Genomic DNA, 23,793 nt, shown 5'->3' with positions numbered 1-23,793 from the left:
TGGATCCTCTTTCCAAATATATGTTGAAGGCTTCAACATATGAACACAATTCAGTCCATAGTGATCCTTTTTTTCTTTTTGGAAGAGTTTGTGAAGAATTGCTTTTAATTTTTCTCTAATGGGAGAATTCACCTGTGAAGCCATCTGAGCCTGGGATTTCTTCTTTTTTTTTTTACTAATTTAATCTTTTGTTGTAGGTCTATTTGGATGGTCTATTTCTTTTTGTCACTGTTAGTTTGTTCATTTCTTCTCAGTTACCTAATTTCTTGGCATATAAGTATTACAATATTTCTTTTTTTTTTTTTTTTTTTTTTTTTTTTTTTTTTTTTTTTTTTTTAATTTTATTTTCCCACTGTACAGCAAGGGGGTCAGGTTATCCTTACATGTATACATTACAATTACAGTTTTTCCCCCACCATTTCTTCTGTTGCAACATGAGTATCTAGACATAGTTCTCAATGCTATTCAGCGGGATCTCCTTGTAAATCTATTCTAAGTTGTGTCTGATAAGCCCAAGCTCCCCATCCCTCCCACTCCCTCCCCCTCCCATCAGGCAACCACAAGTCTCTTCTCCAAGTCCATGATTGATTTTCTTTTCTGAGGAGATGTTCATTTGTGCTGGATATTAGATTCCAGTTATAAGTGATGTCATATGGTATTTGTCTTTGTCTTTCTGGCTCATTTCACTCAGTATGAGATTCTCTAGTTCCATCCATGTTGCTGCAAATGGCATGATGTCATCCTTTTTTATGGCTGAGTAGTATTCCATCGTGTATATATACCACATCTTCCGAATCCAATCCTCTGTCGATGGACATTTGGATTGTTTCCATGTCCTGGCTATTGTGAATAGTGCTGCAATGAACATGCGGGTGCATGTGTCTCTTTTAAGTAGAGCTTTGTCCGGATAGATGCCCAAGAGTGGGATTGCAGGGTCATATGGAAGTTCTATGTATAGATTTCTAAGGTATCTCCAAATTGTTCTCCATAGTGGCTGTACCAGTTTACATTCCCACCAACAGTGCAGGAGGGTTCCCTTTTCTCCACAGCCCCTCCAGCACTTGTTATTTGTGGATTTATTAATGATGGCCATTCTGACTGGTGTGAGGTGGTATCTCATGGTAGTTTTGATTTGCATTTCTCTTATAATCAGCGATGTTGAGCATTTTTTCATGTGTTTGTTGGCCATCTGTATATCTTCCTTGGAGAAATGTCTATTCAGGTCTTTTGCCCATTTTTCCATTGATTGATTGGTTTTTTTGCTGTTGAGTTGTATAAGTTGCTTGTATATTCTAGAGATTAAGCCCTTGTCAGTTGCATCATTTGAAACTATTTTCTCCCATTCTGTAAGTTGTCTTTTTGTTTTCTTTTGGGTTTCCTTTGCTGTGCAAAAGCTTTTCAGTTTGATGAGGTCCCATGGGTTTATTTTTGCTCTAATTTCTATTGCTTTGGGAGACTGACCTGAGAAAATATTCATGATGTTGATGTCAGAGAGTGTTTTGCCTATGTTTTCTTCTAGGAGTTTGATGGTGTCCTGTCGTATATTTAAGTCTTTCAGCCATTTGGAGTTTATTTTTGTGCATGGTGTGAGGGTGTGTTCTAGTTTCATTGCTTTGCATACAGCTGTCCAGGTTTCCCAGCAATACTTGCTGAATAGACTTTCCTTTTCCCATTTGATGTTCTTGCCTCCCTTGTCAAAGATTAATTGACCATAGGTGTCAGGGTTAATTTCCAGATTCTCTATTCTGTTCCATTGGTCTGTCTGTCTGTTTTGATACCAGTACCACACTGTTTTGATGACTGTGGCTTTGTAGTATTTCTTGAAGTCTGGGAGAGTGATGCCTCCTGCTTGGTTTTTGTTTCTCAGGATTGCTTTGGCGATTCTCGGTCTTTTGTGGTTCCATATAAATGTTTGGATTGTTTGTTCTAGTTCTGTGAAAAATGTCATGGGTAATTTGATAGGGATTGCATTGAATCTGTAGATTGCTTTGGGTAGGATGGCCATTTTCACAATATTGATTTTTCCAATCCAGGAACATGGAATATCTTTCCATTTTTTTACATCTTCTTTGATTTCTTTGATTAAGGTTTTATAGTTCTCGGCATATAGGTCCTTTACCTCTTTGGTTAGGTGTATTCCGAGGTATTTGATTTTGTGAGGTACAATTTTAAAAGGTATCGTATTTTTGTATTCCTTTTCTAATGCTTCATTGCTGGTATACAGAAATGCAACTGACTTCTGAATGTTAATCTTATATCCTGCCACTTTGCTGAATTTATTAATCAGTTCAAGGAGTTTTGGGGTTGAGTCCTTAGGGTTTTCTAGGTATAGAATCATGTCATCTGCATACAGTGACAGTTTGATCTCTTCTCTTCCTATATGGATGCCTTTGATTTCTTTTGTTTGTCTAATTGCTGTGGCTAAGACTTCCAAAACGATGTTGAAGAGCAGTGGTGAGAGTGGGCATCCCTGTCTTGTTCCAGATTTGAGTGAGAAGGCTTTCAGTTTTTCCCCATTGAGGATTATATTTGCTGTGGGTTTATCATAAATGGCTTTGATTATATTCAGGAATGTTCCCTCTATACCCACTTTGGCGAGGGTCTTGATCATGAATGGATGTTGAACTTTGTCAAATGCTTTTTCTGCATCTATTGAGATGATCATATGATTTTTGACCTTTTTTTTGTTAATGTGGTGTATGATGTTGATTGATTTGCGTATGTTGAACCATCCTTGTGAACCTGGGATGAACCCAACCTGGTCATGGTGTATAATTTTTTTGATATGTTGTTGGATTCGGTTGGCTAAGATTTTGTTGAGAATTTTTGCATCTATATTCATCAATGATATTGGGCGATAGTTTTCTTTTTTGGTGGTATCTCTGCCTGGTTTTGGAATGAGGGTGATGGTGGCCTCATAGAATGTCTTTGGGAGTATTCCTTCTTCTTCAACCTTTTGAAAGAGTTTAAGGAGGATGGGCACCAATTCCTCTTTATATGTTTGATAGAATTCACCTGTGAAGCCATCTGGTCCTGGGCTTTTATTTGTAGGGAGTGATTTTATGACCTCTTCAATTTCATTTCTGGTGATTGGTCTGTTCAGTTGGTCTGTTTCTGCTTGATTCAGTTTTGGCAGGCTGTAAGATTCTAGAAAATTGTCCATTTCTTCCAGATTGTCAAACTTATTGCCATATAGTTGTTCATAGTATTCTCTTATGGTTTTTTGTATTTCTGCTGTATCCGTTGTGATTTCTCCTTTTTCATTTATAATTTTGGTGATTTGGGTTCTTTCTCTCCTCTTTTTAGTGAGTCTGGCCAGGGGTTTATCAATTTTGTTCACCTTTTCAAAGAACCAGCTCTTGGTTTTATTAATTTTCTCTATTGTTTTTTGAGTCTCTATTTTATTGATTTCTTCTTTGATCTTTACAATTTCCTTCCTTCTGCTGACTTTAGGACTTCTTTGTTCTTCTTTTTCTAATTCATTTAGGTGGAGGGTTAAGTTGTCAATTTGGGATCTTTCTTCTTTTTTGAGAAAGGCCTGTATTGCTATAAATTTCCCTCTGAGCACTGCTTTCGCAGCATCCCATAGATTTTGAGAGGTTGTGTCTTCATTATCATTTGTTTCAAGATAGTTTTTAATTTCCTTCTTGATTTCCTCATTGACCCATTGGTTTTTTAGTAGCATGTTGTTTAGTCTCCATGGAGTAGGTTTTTTCTCTTTCCTTTTCCCATGGTTGATTTCTAATTTCATGGCATTGTGGTCAGAGAAGATACTTGAGATAATTTCTATGCTCCTAAATTTATTGAGATTCGCTTTATGTCCCAATATGTGGTCGATTCTTGAGAATGTTCCATGAGCATTTGAGAAGAATGTGTATTCTGATTTTTTTGGATGTAGTGTCCTGAAGATATCAATTAAGTCTAACTTTTCTATTGTTTCCTTTAGGATCTCTGTTGCTTTATTGGTTTTCTGTCTAGAGGATCTGTCCATTGATGTGAGGGGGGTATTTAGGTCTCCTACTATGATTGTATTCTCATCAATATCTCCCTTTATGTCTGTTAATATTTGTTGTATGTATCTGGGTGCTCCTATGTTTGGGGCATATATGTTGATGATAGTAACATCCTCTCCTTGGATGGATCCCTTAATCATTAAATAGTGTCCTTCTTTGTCTTTCTTTATGTCTTTTGTTTTAAAGTCTATTTTGTCTGATATGAGCGTTGCAACTCCTGCTTTTCTGTCATGTCTATTGGCATGAAATACTTTTCCCCAGCCTTTCACTTTCAATCTATATGTATCTTTTGTCCTAAGGTGAGTTTCTTGTAGGCAGCATATTGAAGGTTTTTGCCGTTTTATCCACTCAGCCATTCTGTGTCTTTTGATTGGGGCATTCAGTCCATTGACATTTAAGGTGATAATTGATAGATGATTATTTATTGCCATTTGATCCTCGTGTTCCAGTTGATTCTATGGTTCTCCATTCTTCCTTTTTTTTTTTTTTTTTTTTTTTTTTTTTTTTTTTTTTTTGGTTGGATGGTCTCCTGTTATTATCTGCTTGGGTGTATTTTTTTTTCATTTTTTGCAAATGCAATATTTGGTTTTGGCTTGTGGTTGCCCTGTTTTTTAAGTATGCTAACCCCTTCCCATAATTGTGTGTTTTAGCCTGATGGTCCTGTAAGTTCAAACACTTCATTATTATATTAAAATTAAGAAGAGAGACATACATACAAACAAAAAGGATTATTTACCTCCTAACATCCCTTGCCCACATTTTATGGTTTTGATGACTCTTTTATTTTTTTCTTTTTAATTTTATTTTGTTTGAAGCATGTTCATGATTAAATCTGTATGCTGGCTTATTTGAATGACTGCTCTCTGATTGTATCTTCCTCTGTCCTAGTTCTTCCTCTTCTTCTTCTTCTTTTTTTTTTTTTTTCTTTTCTTTTTTCTTCCCTTTCCTTCCTTTCTTTTGGTTTAGAGAAGCCCTTTCAATATTTCCTTTAACCTGGGTTTTGTGTTGCTGTATTCTTTAAGTTTTTGTTTGTTGGGAAAAATTTTTATTTCCCCTTCTATTTTAAATGATATTCTTGCTGGATAAAGTATTCTAGGTTGCATATTTTTTCCTTTGAGCACTTTAAATATCTCTTGCCATTCCCTCCTGGCCTGTAGTGTTTCTGTAGAGAAATCAGCTGATATTCTTATGGGGGTTCCCTTGTAGGTAACATTCTGTTTTTCTCTTGCTGCCTTTAGGATCCTCTCTTTATCACTAACTTTTGCCATTTTTATTATGATGTGTCTTGGTGTGGGTCTGTTTGGGTTCAGTTTGTTTGGGGCCCTCTGTGCTTCTTGTATCTTGAATCCAGTATCCTTTAGATTTGGGAAGTTTCCAGCGATAATTTCTTCAAATATATTTTCCATTCCCTTATCTTTTTCTACTCCTTCTGGAATTCCTATTATGCGTAGATTGGCTCGTTTTATATTATCCCATAGGTCTCTTATATTGCTTTCCAGTTTTTTGATTCGGTTTTCTGTCTGTTGACCAGATTGAGTGATTTCCATTATTCTATCTTCCATATCACTGATTCGTTCTTCTGCATTATTCATTCTGGTTTTTACTGCCCCTAGTTCAGTTTGCATCTCTGCAAATGAATGTTCTAGTTTTTCTTGGCTCCTCCTTATATTTTCTAGCTCCTTTCTGAGGGTATCTGCATTGCTGTTCATATCTTCTCTTAATTCCTTCAGTATTTTCACTATTTCTCTTTTGAACTCCAGGTCTGTCAGACTGCAGAGATCAGTTTCATTGTTGACTGTTTTAGGTGAGTTCTCCTGTTGGTTTGACTGGGGGTGGTTTCTCAGCTTCTTCATCTTGCTTGTTGTCTTCTTTCTCCTGAGGGAGTTGTACTCTCCGTTATCGGGTAGTGTTTGCCTTGTCACTGCCGTGGAATATTTCCTGAGGGCTGTCGTTGTTGGTCAATCTTTTTTTTGAGGCAGTGTGGCTTTTCTGGAGTGTTGATGGGACTAACAGTGTTTCTTTGAAGCAAAGGAGGACTTCCTGAGGGCAGACAGGACTGGGAGGTCCACCCCACGATGGTAGCAGATTTCACTTGGTTCTCAGCACCCCCTGGGGTCTTGGGCGGGTAGCAGGGCCCTTGGAGACTCAAGAGGTTCCTCCCCAGGGCAGCCCGATTCAGAAAGACCATCTGAGATCTTTTCCCAATTCCGCCAGGCTTGTTGCAGCTTTTCTGGGCTGCAGGGGGTCCTGCCTGGAGCTGGCAGTCCTATGCAGCTGGTCCACTAGGTCTCAGCACCCCTTGGGGTCTTGGGCGAGTAGCAGGGCCTTTGGAGACTCAAGAGGCTCCTCCCCAGAACAGCCCGACTCAGAAAGACCGTCTGAGATCTTTTCCCAATTCGGCCAGGCTTGTTGCAGCTTTTCTGGGCTGCAGGGGGTCCTGCCTGGAGCTGGCAGTCCTATGCAGCTGGTCCACTAGGTCTCAGCACCCCTTGGGGTCTTGGGCGGGTAGCAGGGCCCTTGGAGACTCAAGAGGCTCCTCCCCAGGGCAGCCCGATTCAGAAAGACCGTTTGAGATCTTTTCCCGATTCGGCCAGGCTTGTTGCAGCTTTTCTGGGCTGCAGGGGGTCCTGCCTGGAGCTGGCAGTCCTATGCAGCTGGTCCACTAGGTCTCAGCACCCCCTGGGGTCTTGGGCGGGTAGCAGGGCCCTTGGAGGCTCAAGAGGCTCCTCCCCAGGACAGCCCGACTCAGAAAGACCGTCTGAGATCTTTTCCCGATTCCGCCAGGCTTGTTGCAGCTTTTCTGGGCTGAAGGGGGTCCTGCCTGGAGCTGGCAGTCCTATGCAGCTGGTCCACTAGGTCTCAGCACCCCTTGGGGTCTTGGGTGGGTAGCAGGGCCCTTGGAGACTCAAGAGGCTCCTCCCCAGGGCAGCCCGATTCAGAAAGACCGTTTGAGATCTTTTCCCGATTCGGCCAGGCTTGTTGCAGCTTTTCTGGGCTGCAGGGGGTCCTGCCTGGAGCTGGCAGTCCTATGCAGCTGGTCCACTAGGTCTCAGCACCCCCTGGGGTCTTGGGCGGGTAGCAGGGCCCTTGGAGGCTCAAGAGGCTCCTCCCCAGGACAGCCCGACTCAGAAAGACCGTCTGAGATCTTTTCCCGATTCGGCCAGGCTTGTTGCAGCTTTTCTGGGCTGCAGGGGGTCCTGCCTGGAGCTGGCAGTCCTATGCAGCTGGTCCACTAGGTCTCAGCACCCCTTGGGGTCTTGGGCGGGTAGCAGGGCCCTTGGAGACTCAAGAGGCTCCTCCCCAGGACAGCCCGACTCAGAAAGACCGTCTGAGATCTTTTCCCAATTCGGCCAGGCTTGTTGCAGCTTTTCTGGGCTGCAGGGGGTCCTGCCTGGAGCTGGCAGTCCTATGCAGCTGGTCCCCTAGGTCTTAGCACCCCCTGGGGTCTTGGGCGTGTAGCAAGGCCCTTGGAGACTCAAGAGGCTCCTCCCCGGGGGAGCCCGTCTCAGAAAAACCGTCGGAGAATTAGGTCGATCTATTCACGGCCTGGCTAGGCTTGTTCTAGCTTTTCTGGGCTGCAGGCCTTTTCTAGGGGGCTGGTGGTGTTTGGTGCTGCTCTGTGGAAGTGTAGCCCCTCCAAAGGGCAAGCAGGCCTGTGCAGGGAGAGCCCCTGCGGTGGTAGGCTTCAGGCAATTGTTGAGGCCAGCCCTCCTGGATGGCAGGCAGCCCCAGGTTCGGCGAGAGCGTAGGGGGTGGCGGGGGTGGGGGGAGGGAATGCACTGGGAAGCACAGCTTTCTGCTAGCTAGCGGGCCTGTAAGCTTGCTGTGGCGTGGGGGGTATTCTATGGGGACCCACCCCTTCTTCTCTCCCCTCCCCAGCACGGGCGCAGACCAGGCTCTTCTCCCAGGTTCCCTCTGAGGCGGCTTTCCACTTCCCCGCCCCTAGAGTATTGCTCCCTTCCTCTGCGACAGCTTTGTTTTCTAGTCTCTCAGGCAGTCTCTGCCCCGTCAAATGGTTTAGAGACCTCCCAAGCAGTTTCCGCTCTTCCCCGCCCCCCTAGCCCGGGGACTAATCTCTGGAGCCGAGGTCTCGGTGCCCAGCCCCCACCCAGGCGGCGCCCCCCGGCCCTTTCTTGGGGACTAACCTTCGGAGGCGAGGTCTCGGTGCCCAGCCCCAACCCAGGCGTCCCCCGGCCCCCTCTCGGGGACCAACCTTCAGAGCTGAGGTCTCGGTGCCCAGCCCCCACCCAGGCGTCCCCCGGCCCTTTCCCGGGGACTAACCTCTGGAGCCGAGGATTCGGTGCCCAGCCCCCACCCAGGCGTCTCAATTTTTGGTGACTGTGCCCGTAGTTCAGATGGTCCGTTGGGTTCTTGATCGTTTTTCCGTACTCCGACTTACTGCTACACTCTTCTCTGCATCTGGAGATTCCTCCGGTTCGTTTGATCTTTCCCCCGGTAGGAGACTTTCCAGGGTGCGGGATCCCTTTCTCCTCCGCAGTTCCCTTTCGGGAGCGCCCGTCCCGCTCGGATTCACCTTCTCTCACTCTCCTCTTTTCTCCCGTTCTGCCCAATAATGTCACGAACTTCTTGCCGTTATTGGAGTTTAGGTTCCTCTGCCAGCGATTGGTTGTTGTTCTGTGCGAGTCATTTCTTCTGTAGATGTGCTTTTTTTGTTGTGTTTGTGGGAGAGGGCGAGCGTGTCCCCCTACTCCTCCGCCATCTTGTCCTCCTCCCTCACAATATTTCTTAATAATCCACTTTATTTCTTTGAGATTGGTGATAATATTTCTAGTAATTTGAGTCTTCTCTCTTTTTTTTCTTGGCCAATCTAGCTAAAAGTGTGTCAGTTTTGTTCCTTTTTTCAAAGAGCCAGCTTTTGATTCCATTGATTTTCTCTGTTTTTCTATTCTCTATTTAATTACTTCATGTTCTAATCTCTATTATTTTCTTCCTCCTGCTTGCTTTAGGTTTAGTTTACCCTTTTTTCTCCAGTATCTTAATGATGAAGATTAGGTTGTTAATTTGAGATTTTTCTTCTTTTTAAAGAAGAAATTTGCTCTAGGTACTACTTTAGCTGCCTTCCATACACAAGGTTTTTGTTTCCAGGCAAGCTCCATATGCATCCCCCAGACCTGCTGGTTCCCCTAATAAAATCATGCTGATCTTTCAATACCTATATTGTGGAAGGAATTCATACATGAAGAAGACATCTGGATCTGTGACCCTAAATGTTTTCTCATCATCACCCTTGGAGGATCCATTGGTTTTTATTATCTTAGTGTATTTTCTTTGGAGATGTCAATATCTGTCTTGACTGTGTGTAGTATATTATTGATGGTTATGATTGATGGGGCTAGGTAGATATGATCTTGTCTGGAGTGGGAGGGACTGAAGAGAAGGAATTACTAGAAGACTTTTTTCCTCTTTCTATCCCTTTGGACTTTTTTCCTTCAAAACAAAACAAAACACTCCACACCATTTGTCCACAGGTATAGCTCACAGATAGAGTTCAACAGGCTACAAGACTGAACTTTAGAAGTGTAGAAAGTCCGGGGTTCCCACTGTGGTTCAGTGGGTTAAGAATCTGACTGCAGCAGCTCCAGTCCCTACAGAGGCATGGGTGTGTGCTGTGGGTTAAAGGATCTGGCATGGTCACAAAATGGGTCATAGTTGTGGCTTGGGTCCAGTCCCTGGTTCAGGGGTTCCATTTGTCATGGATGTGGCCATAAAAAAAAAAAAAGTGTGGAAAGTCCTTGAGTGTGGGAGCTAATGATGAGGTTGGCAGGCTCTTCAGGTCTTCTACTCCACCTGTGCTTTAGGTTGGCTCTTTATCTCTCATCTTCAGGGTTTGGGGAGGACCATGAGGCCAGCCAGATCAGCATTTGTGTCCGTATGTCCCTAGTTTGTTAGCTTTGGTGGAAGGTTAGTGCCTTCATATATATTGGGGCTGAAAGTGTGGGCAGGCAGCACCTTCACACCTGTGTCAGTACCCAGGCCAAAGTTGTTTCTTCTAACTCTGGGACACTATGAATCCAGCTTGATCTACCCCAGGAATCCTGGGCCAGGGGGAGGAGGCAGTGGTGGTGGGTAAGAAAAGAGGGTGCAGGGAGATTCCAGCAAGCTGACAGAGACTTCAGGAGGAGCAGAATCATGGAGGGAGAAAGACTTGATTGAATTTTGTTTCCAAGTCATCAAACCCCAAGAACATCACATTTTCCTCTGAACATAGAGGGGTACATCTCCCAATTCTTACCACGGTATGCTTCACTGGTGACTCAGGTATCAGTATGCTGAGAGGGGATTTATTTGGGATTATGCTGTAGGGTCCATCCCATCTCCTCCGCCATCCCCAAAGATAATGGTGCCCATGCTGCTGGGGAAAGGTTTTCCAAGACTAAGCACCAGGTGGCCTCTTGAACTGCTCTCTGATCTCTGCTCTTCTGCCTTGCCTTCTCACTTAGCAAAAACAGTCACCACTGAGGAGTGCCTGGTGAACCCTGCAAGCATGAACCGCTACAGCGTGGATACCTCCTCCTCTGCCTTTAGCCACAGGGGCTCCCTGCCCACCTCCTCTTCATTGTACTGCAAGAGGCAGAATTCTGGAGACGGCCACCTTGGGGGAGGCTCAGCCACCACATCCAGTGGTCCCCGCACCAGCCCCATGACCTCTGGAGGCCTCTCAGCTTCTGGGCTGAGGCCCCCTGGCTCCAGCCCCAAGAAAAATGGGACCTCTCTTGAAGGAAACAGATGTGGTAATGTAATGCATGTGCTGGCTTCCCCATCACCTGACCTTCTCTGCCCTTGCCTTGGGACCACCGCATGGAGAGGGACCAGGGGACTGTGGCTGTTTGAACATGGGAACACTGGGAAATTAGAAATTTCCACAAATCCTTTCATGGATGTTTGTTATTCTTGAAGGCAACTGACTTCAACCTTTGGCCAAAAACAAAGAAAGTGGTGTATTAGAGCAGTCTAGACTGTGGGAATGAGTAGAATCTAAAATGTACAGTGACTCAAATACAACATAAGTATATTTTTCATTCAGGAGTTCAAGGCGGGTATTCCCTTTTATAATTTTTTTTACTTATAAAATATGATTATATTGTTTTAAAAAATTTTTAAAAATCATAGTTGATTTACAATGTTTCTTCAATTTCTGCTATACAGCAAAGTAGTCCAATTACACACAGATCCCTGTGCTGTACCATAGGGCCCCAATGCCCATCCATCCCAAATATAAGAGTTTGCATCCCAAAACCCTGAACTGCCCATCTGCCCCACTCCCTCCTCCTGCCCTCACCACCCTCTGGGAACCACAAGTCTGCTCTCCTTGGCTGTGTGATCTGCTTCAGTTCTGTAGATAGGATCATCTGTGCCATATTTTAGATTCCACAAATAAGTGATATATGGTGTTTTTTTCTTTCTGGCTTACATCACTTGGTATGAAAATATTTAGTTCCATCCATGTTGCTGTAAATGGCATTAGTTTATCTTTTTTATGGCTGAGTGTTATTCCATTATGCATATGTACCACATCTTAATACATTTATCTGTTGACGGACATCTAGGCTATTTCCATGTCTCGGCTATCGTGAATAACGCTGCAGTGAACATAGGGGTGCACATATCTTTTTCAACAAAAGTTTTGTCTGAATATATGCCCAGTAGTGGGATTACTGGATCATATGGTAATTCTATATTTAGTTTTCTGAGGTACCTCCATACCGTTTTCCATAGTGGCTGTACTAAGTTACATTCCCATCAACAATGAAGGAGGATCCCCTTTTCTCTGCACCCTCTCCAGCATTTGTTACTTGTTGACTTGTTAATGATGGCCATACTTACTGGTGTGAAGTGGTACCTCGTTGTAGTTTTGATTTGCATTTCTCTAATAATTAGTGATGTTGAGCATTTTTTCATGTGCCTATTAGCCATCCATATGTCTTCTTCGGAGAATTGTCTATTTAGGTCTTCTGTCCATTTTTCAGTTGAGTTATTTGTTTTCTTAATGTGAATTGTCTGAGTTGTTTGCATACTTTTGATATTAGGCCGTTGTCTATTGCATCATTTGCAAAGATTTTCTCCCATTCTGTGGGTTGTCTTTTCATTTTTTTTAATGTTTTCCTTTGCTGTGCAAAAGCTTTTTAGTTTAATTAGGTCACATTGGTTTATTGTGTCTTTATTGTCATTATTCTAGGAGGTGGATCAAACAAAATTTTGCTGTGATTTAAGTCAAAGAGCGTTCTGCCTATGTTTTCCTCTAGGAGTTTCATAGTATACGGCCTTATAGTTAGGTCTTTAATCCATTGTGAGTTTATTTTTGTCCATGGTGTTAGGTAGTGTTCTATTTTCTTTCTTTCACATGTAGCTTTCCAGTTTTCCCAACACCATTTATTGAAGATACTGTCTTTCTTCCACTGTGTGTTCTTGCCTCTTTTGTCATAGATTAGTTGACCATAGGTGCTTGGGTTTATTTATGACCTTTCTATCCTGTTCCATTGATCTTTATTTCTGTTTTTGTACCAATACCACATTGCTCAAAACTATAGCTTTGTAGTATTGTCTGAAGTCAGGAAGCTTGATTCCTCCATTTTCATTTTTCTTTTTCAATATTGCTTTGGCTATTCTGGGTCTCTTATGTTTCCATACAAATTTTAAAATATTCTGTTCTAGTTCTGTGAAGAATGTCCTTGGTAATTTGATAGAGATTGCATTGAATCTGTAGATTGCCTTGGGTAATATAATTATTTTGACAATATTGATTCTTCCAGTCCAAGAGCATGGTATATCTTTTCATCTGTTTGTGTTGTCTTTGATTTCTTTCATCAGCGAATTATAGTTTTCAGAGTGTAGATCTTTTGTCTCTTTAAGTATGTTTATTCCTACATATTTTATTCTTTTTGATGTGATGGTAATGGGATGGTTTCTCTGATTTCTCTTCTGATCTTACATTGTTACTATATAGAAATGCAATTATTCTGTGTTTTAATTTTGTAGCCTGCAACTTTGTCAAATTCATTGATGAGTTCTAACAGTTTTCTGCTGTCTTTAGGGTTTTCTAGGTATAGTATCATGCCATCTGCAAACAGTGATAGTTTTACTTCTTTCTTTCCAATTTGGATTCCTTTTATTTCTTTTTCTTCTCTGATTGCCATGGCTAGGACTCACAAAACTATGTGGAATAATAGCATTGAAAGTGGACATCCTTGTCTTATTCCTGATATTAGTGGAAATTTTTTCAGTTTTTTACCATTGAGAATGATGTTAGCTATAGGTTTTTCATATATAGTTTTTATTATGTTGACGTAGGTTCCCTCTGTGCCCACTCTCTGGAGAGTTTTTGTCAGAAATGGGTGTTGAATTTTGTCAAAAGCCTTTTCTGCATCTGTGGGGATGATCATATGGTTTTTACTTTTCATTTTGTTGATGTGGTATATTACATTGATTGATTTACAGATATTAAAGAATCCTTGCATTCCTGGGAATAAGTCTCACTTGATCATGGTATATGATCCTTTTACTATATATTTAGATTCAGTTTGCTAGTATTTTGTTGAGGATTTTCGCATCTGTGATATCGGTCTATAATTTTCTTTTTTGTGGTATCTTTGTCTGGTTTGGTATCAGAGTGATAGCGGCCTCCTAGAATGAGCTTAGGAGTGTTCCTTCCTCCACTGTTTTTTGAAAGAGTTTCAGAAGAATAGGTGTTAACTCTTCTCTAAGTGTTTGATAGAATTCACCTGTGTAGCCATCAGGTCCTGGACTTTTGTTTTTTGGAAGGTTTTTAATCACATATTTAATTTCAGTACTTGTGATTGGTCTGTTCAAATTTTCAATTCCTTCCTGGTTCAGTCTTTGTAGGTTGTACCTTTCTAAGAATCTGTACATTTCTTCTAGGTTGTCTATTTTATTGGCATATAGTCGCTTGTAGTAGTCTCTTATGATCCTTTGTATTTCTGTGGAGTCAGTTGTAATTTTTCCCTTTTAATTTCTAATTTTATTGATTTGAGCTCTCTCTCTTTTTGTTCTTGATGAGGCTGGTTAAGGGTTTATCTGCTATTTCAAAAAACCAACTTTTGGTTTCATTGATCTTCTCTATTGTTTTCTTTGTCTCTATTTCATTTATTTCTGCTCTGATTTTTATGATTTCTTTCCTTCTGATAATTTTGGACTTTGTCTATTCTTCCTTCTCTAGTTGTTTTAGGTGTAAGGTTAGGTTGTTTATTTGAGCTTTTACTTCTTTTCTGAGGTAAGATTGTATTGCTATAAACTTCCCTCTCAAAACTGCTTTTGCTGTGTCTCATAGGTTTTAGGTTGTTTTATTTTCATTGTCATTTGTCTCTAAGTATCTTTCGATTTCATCTTTGAATTCTTCAATGATCCATTGGTTGTTCAATAGCGTATTGTTTAGCTTTCAGAAGGAGTCATTTTTTTTTTCTTGTAGTTGATTTCTAGTCTCATAGCATTGTGGTTAGAGAAAATGCATTGGATAATTTCAACTTTTTAAAATTCATCAAGGCTTGACTGTGGCCCAAGATGTGATCTCTCCTGGAGAATGTTCTACATGCACTTGAGAAGAATGTATATTCTGCTGCTTTGGGATGGAAAGTTCTATAAATATGAATTAAATATTTCTGGCCTAGAGTGTCACTTAAGGCCTGTGTTTCTTTGTTGATTCTCTGTCTGGATGATCTGTCCCTTGATGTAAGTGGGGTGTTAAAGTCCCCCACTATTATTGCGTTGCTGTTGATTTCTCCTTTTGTGGCTGTCAGCAGTTACCTTATATATTGAAGTGCTCCTATGTTAGGTGCATATATATTTAGAATTGTTTTACCTTCTTCTTGGATTGATTCTTTGATCATTATGTAGTATCCTTCTTTGTCTATTGTGATTTTTCTCTATTTTAAAGTCTACTTTGTCTGATATGAGTATTGCTACTTCTGTTTTCCTTTGATTTCAAGGTGGGCGTTCCTATTTTGTGTGTGTATCCAGATTCAGGGACCCAGGATCTGTCCAAGTTGTGGCTCTGCTATCCCCTATGGCCTCCATGCCCCATGCCTTTCTTGGGTATAAAGGAAAGGAGCAAGTGGGAAATGTGAACACATTTCCCTAGTACCTGGTAGTGATGCCCATCACTTCCACTCATATTTCACTGGCAAGAGCTGGCCATTTTACCACACTTAATGCTGGGGGAGCCTGAGAGGTATAGACCAGCTCTGTGCCAGGAAAAAGAAGAGCCAGATATTGGTGAAGAGTTTTCTCTTGCGTGGTGGACAACAAATACATAGCAGAGCACAAGTTAGGTAAAATTCCTGCTATGCTGGTTGCGATGCTACTTGTGTCTCACCCATCAAAGTCAGCTCTTTAGGATGCAGTATATGAAATTACTGTCATCCTAGGGATAGCTTGATGTCCATCTTTTGACCTATGTTATTTTAAAAACTCATTTTTAAGCTTCACTATTTCATTAATGAATAGAGCATAGTTGATAATTACATGAATTGTGGAGCCAGATGGCCTGGGCTAGAGTCGTGGATCTGCCACTTCCTGACTGTGTGACTTTTCACAAGTCTGAACTTCTCTGTGCCTCAGTTTCCTCACCTGTGAAATTAAAATGATAATAATAGCACCTACCTCATAGGTTTGTTGGGAGGATTAAATAAGGTCATATGTGTATTTAGTACAAGGCTAACTTAGTAAGAACTCAATAAATGTTAGTAGTCTCAGATCATGTGAACAAACCCCTCAACTAATTGCAGCATGTCAACTCCACACCTGAGAATTGCTGAACAGAAGAGGCCCCAGGCCAGGGAGTCAGGGAGTCTTCATCTTCCCTCTCTGTGCCTTCTGTGGGTTGGCTGTCTTCTTTGGCGTTTCTATTATGAGCCTTGGATCTGTCTACTGGTAGTCCTGACAGCCACAGTGATGAGCTATTTTGTATGATCCAAGATACTCCACATGCTCCCCTCAAAGATTCTCACCATCCCAAACAAGCCTCTGCTGTGCAAGGAGGGGAGGCAGTTTTGAGGGACAGAGCACTGTTCCCTCAGCCTTGGGGGCTCTTGCCAAGTGTAGAAGCACCCTGCAGACCACTTCCTAACATTGTCATGTAGCATCATCAGGCAGAGCCCATTTTCCAAAGAAAGAGACATTATTCCATCTGATTTCTAAGAGCAAGAGAAGGGAACAAGATCCAACACAAACCAACATCATAAATTACATAAGGGGCAGCAGTTATTTCCTAGGTTGGTTTCCAGAGTTAGTATAATATTGGACGTAGAGTAGGTATTAAATAAACATTCATTATCTCTCCAGAACCTCACCCCACCCCCATGGAGCCCAGTACCCTCACATTGTCCTGGTTGTCAAAGTTCCCATCCTGTGTCCCTCTGCCCTTCACTTATCTCCTTTTACAACCTCTTTTCCTCAACCCAGTTCCCATCTGCTCAAGGTGGTAATCACCAGGCTGATTGAATTGACTCATAAACCTAAGGGTATTGCCACTCTTTAAAAAGGAGATATTTACTCTCTCTCCTATTCAATTTGGTGAAATCTCAGACTCTATGTCTTAAGTGTAGGATTTCAAGAAGTAAGAGGAAGACACAGTTTGGAGGAAAGGTCTATCACTCCACCTATCACTGAAGAATTGTCTGCCCCATCCCAGTCCATCTGGTGCCCCTGGAAGAGGGGAATCCAGGACCCTTCAAAAGGGTCTCAAGGTAGCTCCCCTCTCCCTTCTCTTTCTGCCTCCTTTCAGCAGAGCTCTGGGATATCTTCCCATCCCAGCTTCAACAACTCTCCTGTCCTTCATGTTCATCTCCACTTCTGCCCTTTGTTCTCCTGGAATTAGATCTTGATATGCTGTCTGAGTAATCTGACCAAAGGGAAGCCCAGAGCCTTGCTCAGAATATGCTCTGAGAAAGCCCTCTCCATCAGCACCCTGGTTGCACCCCAGGAGACCCCCAGTATCTCAGGACTTCTGCCTCTTGGGATTTTAGGTAAAATCAGGGAAACAGAGCCCACGTGAAAGAAGAAGCACTGCTGCCTTCCACTCCAAGCAAACCCCATCTGGATCCTGAATATTGATTATCCCTTTTACAACTTAGAAATAGTAGTAAGAACTCTGCCTTATACCCTGAAAATCAGAGTTGTTCATAATCAGCAGAACCCCATGAGGCTGTGGGATATTCAAAATCACACACCAACTAACCTCCTTGGAGTTAAAGCTGCTGCAGGATGTAACAGTTGAAGTTTACTGTTGAGCTGTTGTTGAAGAAAAATGAAATTATTCACCCTTTGTAGGAGCATTAACTCTGATGCTGCAAAGATTCCACTTAACCAGTGCCTTCTCAGAGTGCTAAATGGAACCACAGACCGGGGAAGAACCAACAAGCCATGTACATTTTTAGTTCCAAGATGGAGGAGGAGGTGGGGACAATAAGTGGACAGAGCAGTGCTGGCATCTCTGAAAGAAGTTTTCACTTCTGCTTACATCTCATTGGCCAGAACTTAGTCACATGACCTCTAGCTACAAAGGAAGCTGGTTTCACTTCTAGGCAACCATGATCCCAACTGAAAATCAGGAACTCTACTGCAAAGGAAGAAGTGGAAAACAAGTTAGGTAGGCAACTGGCAGTCTCAGCCACTCCTGAATAGAAATGTCCCTTCCCTCCTGTTTCCTCCATGGCACTCTGTTTCCTCATCCCTGGTGCTTCCTCTCTTCTTTCCCATAATAGGAACCAGACTCTCAGCTTCATGAGGTCTCTCATTCATATCTGAAATCTCTGCAGCCCCAGCAAAGAGGCCTGGCTGCTTGTTGGAGGCATATCCTAAACAGCTGTTTATTGAGCACCTACTATGGGCCAGACACTTTCCACACATTATTTATGACTTACTATTAGTTATATATTACAATTTATTGTAATAACAGGTATATATTATTATTGTAGGTATTGTTATATTCAATTTACAGAGAAAGCAAGTGAAGATCAAGAGAGGGTCAGTCAAGAGTTGAGCCAGGATTGGTCTTCAACTGACTTCAAAGCCTGTGTCTTTCAAAACTATCCCAGGGACTTTCAAAACCATGCTCAATGGGCTTCAAGGGGTCCCTCTTGTTTTAGGGGATGGGAGAAAGGTGATGGGAGCAGCTAGGACTCTAACACCACCCTCTTTTAATCAGGGCCTCTTCACATTTGCAGAGTGGGATTCTAGGTCTATGTTGCTTGACCAAAGTTTGCACAGCTAAACATATTCAGAAACCATGGAGACAAACCATGCTGAATCGAATGGCAGTATATTAAAGTAGGAGAGGAAACCCCTGCCCTCCTCACCCATTTGTCACCTAGCTGTCAGTCTGGGTGCCAGCTGCAGGCCCTCTGGAGGACTGTTAAGTTTTCCCTCCTCTCAAAAAAGTGCTCAGTACTGCTCTGAAATTGTGTCTGAAGTGAAAGCAGTTGGTATTAAGAAACCATATCTCTTTAAGAGGGTTTGACCCAAGTCATAAACCTGGAAAAGGACGTGGAAATAGATTTTCCCCCATGGTGTTAATCAAAATAGTTTAAAACTGCAAAAGCCAGAAGATGGCATGAGGGTATAGGCAGGACAGTAAGTATCGAGAACATGACAAACTTCTCAGCCTTCTTGCTCATGTGACAATTTACCCTGGCCTCCTGCTGTCTTGGTATAGCATGCCTCTCTCCTCTGCCAATGGACTCTGAACGGGTATATTCACGGGATATATCTCGCTGTTTTTCGCTGATACTCAGGTGAAAATTTGGGGGCTGTCCTCTGTCTCTCATTCAAGACATAATCACCAAGAACTATGAGGAGGCTTTGGATACCAAAAGCTTCCTTCTGTTTGCATTTAACAGGACATGCTGTAGAATTCCCACCCAGAAGTGGGTCTGAGCTTCAGAACTGAAGTGACTCTAACATTGTTATTACCACCCAGATGCCTTCTATGGGCTGGAGTTTGATTCCATAGTGTATGGCGTTGAGTGACGCATAGAGAACAGTTCAGCCGGAAAAAGAAGAATGGGGACAGCACACCATGTGAGGGGGTGGAATAAGTGAAGGCATAGCAAGGGCTTATTCATTCCCAGGGAGAGAAGGGTTTGTGCAGGGATGCAGAGGCAAATTGCTCTGGGAGACTTGGAATCCATGTCAAGCAGACTGGGCTTTCTTTACTCTGTGGAAATCAGACATTTCTGAAGAGGGAAGTGAGCTGATGGCTACAGGATTTAGGAAGACAAATCTACTGGCCATTATGGAATGACATGTTATAAATAATAGGAATAGCAGCCACCTTTTGATTAATTCTTACTATTGAAGGCTTTCCATCATCCCACTTAATCCTCACAACATGGTAGAGGTTTGACAGGTGAGGCACTAGGACTCGGCGAGATTTGGTCAGTCCTGGCCAGCAGATACCAACTCAGCACAATATGCCAGGTGCTCTTCTGAAGTCTAAGGATGGAGCTGTGAACAAGACAGATGTGGGTCCTGTTTTCTGATAGTGTCCAATTCCAGAGAGACAAATGTTAACAGAAGTTAACAAACCACCGAGGGGCTCCTTTTGGAGACCGATGGGCCTCCCTTCAAGATGTTTATCAGGGTCCAGTCCAAAGTCACATGTTCACTTGAGTCTTACAATACTCTTGAGAAATATGATGAAGAAAGGCCCATAGAGAATAGAATGATCAGGTCCAGGGAAGGGCTCAAAGCCTGGCCGTTAGCTCTGCATTTACTCTGCTTTGCACACCGACACACTGATGAGGCTTCAAATGTGTGAGAAGGTAACTCCCTTGTGTTGCCTGGGGCAGCCCATAGTGTGAAGGGTCCTTAGAGCTCCTTCCAAGCTCCCTTATTTCCCACAGGAGAAGCACAGAGACGCTGGCATAGCAGGTGGGTGTAGGGGCTTCTGACTCCCAGCTCATTGTCCCTTTCCTTCTTCCACCTGATTCCATTGTTAGCTAAAAAGTTACCTCTGAATTATAAGTGAGTGGAAGGAAGTTATATATGTGCTTGTGGGTGTGTGTGTGACAGAGAGGGACTCACAGGCAGCAGCATGAGTATCTGTGCTGTGAAGACGTCCAGGGTTGCCTTAGACCCTGATTCACAGTTATTCTGTTCCTGATAGATATGAATTCGGTATTAGAAACAGCCACCACCGTCTTTTATTGTACGTCTGTTCACATCTGGCTTTCACTTTACACATGTCTGTGGCAGCCCCCAGTGAACAGATCTGACCATGCACAAATTTATCTTTGCTGGAGAACACCGCCTTTCCAAAAAAGTGACTGGTGGTGCTTTGCATGCTCTGTTCCTTTAGGAGCAAGGTTTTTTTCACATCCATCATGTCTGACTGCTGTCTGATCACATCTGCCAGTCCTGGCTGTGTCAGGCCGGACCCATCTGTCTTCTTGATACCTTCACAGCAGCTGGAGGGGCTAGTGCACTCATTATCTTTGTGTGAGCACAGACCATTGTGAAGGCTTTACAAACCTGCCACTGGAAACTTTCCTCTCTTTTCTAGAGTATATTTATGTGCTTTGGATCCTGAGCAGGTCCTGAGGTGAGACTGGCTTCCTGCTGCTCTCTGTCTTGTATGACTATAAAGCCCCCTCAGAGGCTCCTGAGCCAGGCCTGGCTGTTGCCACTCCAGCCTAGAAAAATGAAAATGCCCACAGCCTGCACCAGGAGCCAGGAATGGGGCCACTTTCCTTCCACCCTCGTCACCTGGAGAACCTCCCCCTAAAACAAACCAGACCCCCTTGCTCGTTCTCATGGCTGTGGCTCCCTCATCTTGCTCAAAGGACCTTATGCTCCCATGGAGGATGCTGTGAGTCGGTCTGGTGTGTTTCCTTCCTGTCAAACACAGGAAATTAGATTTGACCTCTGCTCTGATCACTCTAAAATCATTCTTGGCACTGAAGACTTCCCGCCTTTGTAATCAGAGCATCTATTATCACCCTGATTACTGCTGATGCTCTGATGGGGCGGGATCCAAAGGCAAATGCGATTTCCGTGGTTCCTCCTCCCCATGTTGAGTGCAGATGTCTCTAAATGCAGTGAAATCATCTCTAATAAGCATGCATCAGCATTCAGAAGGCCCCGGGGTGCATTAACAGTTTCCTGGCTAAACGTACCCCCCACCTTGTGCCGAACCACTTTAGGGGACACTTTTAGGTCCAGCAAGGAAAAGGCAGGGAAAATCTCAACGTAAATCTGATTCTCAACCAAATCCTTATGTATTTAGGACAGACTCAGAAATGTGATGCTGTATTTTTCTCAGCTCTAGTGGAGAACTGTATGCTTCTCAAGCCCTTTGAAAAGAGGAGGAAAAAGGAGATAGCAGAAAACCACTGCACCCTGACATTACAGAAGGGAAATGGAAGTGAAGGCTTTTCAGCGTCTAACTTAGAATTATTCTGTAGGGAAGCTGCTTCATTGTTCAGAGCCTGAAAATAGGAATTAGGATTACTTACCCAAAGCTTTTGTCTAACTTACTTATACTGCTTCTGCAAAGTATATTGATTCATTTTACATTCATTGAACCCATATGTACAAATATATTTGCTTGGAGACATGGAGCATTCAGTTATTATAAACCCTGTAATGAGAGCATCTCATTTGTCACCAAGTACTTTGCCCAGGAGCTGGTATAGGAGAGATGCTTAGGAGGAGCTTGTGGATGAAGAGGGGGAAGATAACAGACATCCTCCAGATATTAAAACTAACTGGAGGTTACAGGCAAGCACATGCAAAATGGTGATACAAAGCGGAGTGTGGAGAGCATCTCTAAGCAAAGAGAAAACAAAGATTTGCGGGTTAAAGGTCGAAGTTGACATCCAGTGACAGTATACACAAATGCTGCCTGTGAAGGAGTCTCCCCAGGCTCTGGCAGCTGGTAGAAACTCTTTGAAAAGGAGGCAAGGTAAACACCTTCTAGAGAAAAGCAAAAGCACCAGCTAAGGTGGAGACTGGAAGCTGGGAGAACATTAGGTCACAAGCAGTGTGCCCAGATGGGGGTGTGCAGGAGGGCAGAGGCGGGCAGGGTGCCTCCGTCCCTCTGCAGACCACTTGACACAGGGCCGTAGAGCCAGCCCTGATCCCATTTCCATCCTCACACCTGCCTTTCCAGGTGGAGAGTGTTGCCATTTCACAGCCAGTGACAGGCAGCTCCAGGATCCATCCCTAGGTCTCTCTGCCCCAAAGCTCTTCCCTTCCATCCAGGCAGGAAAACTACTATGAGACCAAAGAGAGCCCTTGACCTTGCACTAGACTATGGACTCAGTGCATAGGCAAGGGGCAGCCTCAAGGGGCATGGCTGGAGATGGAACTGGGGAGAGCATGAGGTGGTGGCAGTTTTGCTCTAAAAGGAAGAGAGCCCATGATGAGCTTACATGTTAGAAAATCTTTGCAGGGGGTTGTGTAAGTGGTTCTGGGATTGTGGAAGCAGGGATGAAAAGGAGGAAACCAATGTGAGAGGCAAACTTATCAGCACTTCAGAATAATTAAATGCAGGGAGCAAATAAGGGGCAGGAGTAGAAATATCACTGAGGTTTCAGAGACATGAGAGATAGGAGGAGAAGCTGATTCTGGGGAAAGAGCTTAGTTTGGGGCATACAAAGAAAGTCATCCCCTAAATATTGCCTGAATTGATTCCCTACTCTCTCCCTCCTTTATTTGTCCTACACCTTTTAATCTACCCTGTGGGAAAAGCATTTACGTAGCAATACAACTCATGCCACAATCATTGACCAGGGGTCAGCCATGGACGAGGCACAGGATTAGGTTCCTGGTGTCAAGTGGAGAGTTGGGAGTGAGCGCTCTGATGGACACAAGGGTGAGAGCCACTCAGCGTGTACACCGGGTATTCATTCAGACAACGTCTTCTTCCTACACATGGAGCAGGTCACGGACCTCTCACAGACAGGGCTCTGGAGATGGTGGCAGCAGAGACACAGGACAAGCACCAAAATGCCCCTGCATTCTGCTGCGTCTTTATTGTCTGACTGCGACACCAGTGGAGGCAGAAAGGACCTCAAGTCATTTTGCACCTCATCGCTCTGCACACACCTATTTGGAACTTCATCACAATGAGTGTTCTCTGGTCACCATGTCCCGTTACAGGAGGCTCTGGCCCACTGACACAGACTTGAGCAGGATGGGTCTTTGAAACTCTTAACAGGGTCAGCATTTCAGCCTGCCTGAGAAGACCTGTTTTCTAATGCTCTACTCCCTGGGAGAGCAAACTTCTGCACAGATTGGGGGGATGCTGCCTCTGGTGCTCCAGGCTCCTGTCAGGAGCAGTCGTGCCTAGCTTTTCTCTGTCACAGGGGTCACTCAGGCTGCCACCTTGGACTAGGGGGCAGGGGCGGGGGTGGGGGAACAAGGCAGGGTGGGACCAGATCAGCACGGAGGCCCTAGGCCTGCTGTCTCATGGCCTCCCTCTCTGTGCTCTCCCTTCCAGCCTCAAGCCCTTCTCCCGACAGGCAGGATGCCCGGCGGCCAAGGAGCAGGAACCCCTCCACCTGGTCAGTGGAGGATGTGGTCTGGTTCGTGAAAGATGCTGACCCGCAAGCTCTGGGGCCCCACGTGGAGCTCTTCCGGAAGCATGTATGCACAGGGTGGGCCTGGTGGGCAGGAGGGGAGATTCAGGGAGCTGTGGCGTGGGGGGTGGGGGCGGTCTGTACTATGTCCTGGGGACACCACTCAAGGGAGGCCGGATGGAACTACAGGTTTCTCAGGCAGAACAACCATTTAGTTTTTTGTTTTG

The 23,793-nt window shown here is 43.7% G+C and overlaps 1 protein-coding gene across 14 annotated transcripts in view; it reads left to right on the top strand.

Moving 5' to 3' along the window:
• The window catches only part of SCML4 (sex comb on midleg like 4 (Drosophila)), a 143,827-nt gene that overhangs the window by 105,608 nt on the left and 14,426 nt on the right, over nt 1-23,793 (top strand). For 13 of the 14 annotated variants that reach the window (XR_002343723.1, XR_002343739.1, XR_002343726.1 and 10 more), the window contains 2 exons: nt 10,475-10,765; nt 23,488-23,633. Coding sequence is in view for 9 of the 14 variants with exons in the window: in XM_021090762.1 (XP_020946421.1) it covers nt 10,475-10,765; nt 23,488-23,633 (437 nt within the window). In the remaining 5 variants the exon portion in view is untranslated. The remainder of the gene's footprint in view (nt 1-10,474; nt 10,766-23,487; nt 23,634-23,793) is intronic. The other variant, XM_021090740.1, reaches the window with a different exon arrangement.

The sequence above is a fragment of the Sus scrofa genome, chromosome 1 (assembly GCF_000003025.6).
Source record: "Sus scrofa isolate TJ Tabasco breed Duroc chromosome 1, Sscrofa11.1, whole genome shotgun sequence".
Taxonomy (NCBI): Eukaryota; Metazoa; Chordata; class Mammalia; order Artiodactyla; family Suidae; genus Sus; species Sus scrofa.
The sequence above is the reverse complement of the archived record's forward strand: the minus strand, read 5'-3'. Positions and strand labels throughout refer to the sequence as shown.